This window comes from Poecilia latipinna, unplaced genomic scaffold (assembly GCF_001443285.1).
Source record: "Poecilia latipinna isolate Pla-1442-1.1 unplaced genomic scaffold, P_latipinna-1.0 Scaffold1654, whole genome shotgun sequence".
Taxonomy (NCBI): Eukaryota; Metazoa; Chordata; class Actinopteri; order Cyprinodontiformes; family Poeciliidae; genus Poecilia; species Poecilia latipinna.
In genome coordinates this window covers 53089-55231 of record NW_015114270.1, presented here as the reverse complement: position 1 = coordinate 55231, position 2143 = coordinate 53089, and the positions used below count along the sequence as shown (strand labels likewise).

Genomic DNA, 2143 nt, shown 5'->3' with positions numbered 1-2143 from the left:
GCTAAAAATTAAAATGTTCACCAAAGACTAAGAGAAGCATCAGAGTTCATTTAATAAAATCCTGAAGAAATTCACAGAGAAGCTGTAAAACATGAAGGATAATCAGGAGAAACGGGTTAAAAGTCCCTTCAGGAGGACGAAGCTCCTCCAGATGATTACAAACTGTTTCAGCTCACTTATTTTTTACATGACAGAAAAACTTCCTACCAAACGCCTTACAGTAGTTTACATCCCACCTCCACTAGAATAAAACGGAATAAGATCAGATTTTATGCTGCAGGTTCTGGTGAAGGACCGGTTCTGGCCCAGCGGACAGAACCAGCAGAACGACGCAGCTGCTGGTTTCCTCTAGGTGCTCAGTGGATGCTAGGCTACGCCGCTAACGCTAACCGCTTGAGTCAGTCGCTGGCGGCCATCTTGCTAAAAATAAGTCTCTATTTAAAAATAATCCTGAGTTAAACGACATTGTGAGTCACACGGGTGACCTCTGACCCCCGGCAGCGGCGGCCGTCTCTTCGGTGAGTGTTTTCAAGTCATCAGTTCGGAGCGAAGCCCGACCGGGAGGGATTCCTCCGTCACTTCCTGTCTGGCTCATCCGCAGAAATAAAATCCTCCGGCCGCAGCTTCGCTCCGCTCGGCCGTCCGATCAGACGACCTCCGGCCGCCGCCTCCTCTCCTGGGCGCCGCCGTGTGCCGTCGCGCGCCGCCGGATGCTCTGGCCGCTCGAGATGAGGTTGGCGTAGCCGGGCGTGTGCGAGAAGGCGTAGGCGGAGCGGCGGGAAGCTCGGTTTCTCACGAAGGCCGAGGGCTCGTCCTGGCTCCTCCTCTTCCTCTCCTCCTCCGCCTGCTGCAGGTATTTACTCTTGTTCCTCTGGACCTGCAGGCGGCAAACAGAACCGATAAATCAAACAAAGAGTCAGCGGACAGTTTCCACAGGATGAGAGGAAATGCAAAACAAAAGCAGATCAGAGTTTCCATTAAATAACAAACAGTTAAAATCACATGTGAATAAGTTATTAAAACAACAAGAATGCATCACCCCCCGTCCACTTCCTGTTTGTCGTCTTTGTTGTTTCTGCCAGTAGTAACATCCGGTCACATGACTCATGATGCGAGAAACGTTTCCATTACAGTTTTTAAAAACGTCACAGTGATGAATTACAGTGTAGACAGAAAAACAACATCTGAGATTAACTTTCAGAAATTTCCTAGAATAAAAGAGTTTTCTGATCCCCAAAGTCAGAAATTTCAGAGAGGAAAAAAAATGTGGAAATTTCTGTTTGGAAAGTAGAAAATTTTTGACAAAAGTCAGAAATTTCCATGTTTTTTCCAGAAATTTTAATGTCAAAATGTGACTTTTACAACTCAAATTATTTCTATTTTTTACATACAAGGACATTTCTGAGCCCCAAAAGCCAAAACATGGAAATTTATCAGATTAATCTGAAAAAGTTTTTTTTCTCACAAATTTTTAACTACTTGAAGTCAGAAATTTCCAAGTTTTTCTAAAAATTTCTGAGATAAATTTTTCATCACTGAAAAAGATTCAAATCCATATTTTCAGAATCTGTAAATAAGTGAAAACTCTTGGACTGGTTGGTGGTTTTGTGGTGTTACATTTATAAACGGGCCACTCTGGGTGAGCTGCAGTGTTTCCGCTCAGGTTGAGCTTTAAGACGTGGTGAGTTTCTCACCTTGTCTCCCACAGACGGCCAGATGGTTTTATGGAGGAACTGGATGCAGATGACGGGCAGCAGGCTGATCCCCACCGTCAGGATGATGGTCAGCCACAGGTAGGGCTGCCGCAGGGCGTTGGGTGCCGCGCCTGCAGCACACACACACACACACACACACACACACAGTTCAACATGTTACTCTGCTACGCGGCTCCAGTGACGCTGACTAAACGCCCAGAGAGCCGACCTGTGAAGGTGAAGACGGAGGGGAAGATGACGTGGATCCCGGCGCTGTGGATGTCAAACATGATGCCGAAGTAAATGGCGATGCTGCCCAGAACGGCGAAGCAGCTGACGAAGGTCCAGTACGACGTGTCCAGAGAGATCTGGACGGGTCAGAACCCCTGGTGGTTAGTAGCTGGAACTGCAACTCATTTACCAAAAACACTATTCTAATCAAGTCAGAG

General features: G+C 46.7%; 1 protein-coding gene across 1 annotated transcript in view; it reads right to left on the bottom strand.

Moving 5' to 3' along the window:
* Positions 1 to 28: 28 nt before the first annotated feature.
* atp8b1 (ATPase phospholipid transporting 8B1) overlaps positions 29 to 2143 on the bottom strand; it is a 33209-nt gene continuing 31094 nt past the window's right edge. Inside the window, exons 28-30 of the mRNA XM_015059724.1 lie at positions 1924 to 2062; positions 1695 to 1825; positions 29 to 877 (exon numbers count right to left, since the gene is read on the bottom strand). Of these exons, the coding sequence (XP_014915210.1) occupies positions 647 to 877; positions 1695 to 1825; positions 1924 to 2062 (501 nt within the window). The 3' untranslated portion in view covers positions 29 to 646. The remainder of the gene's footprint in view (positions 878 to 1694; positions 1826 to 1923; positions 2063 to 2143) is intronic.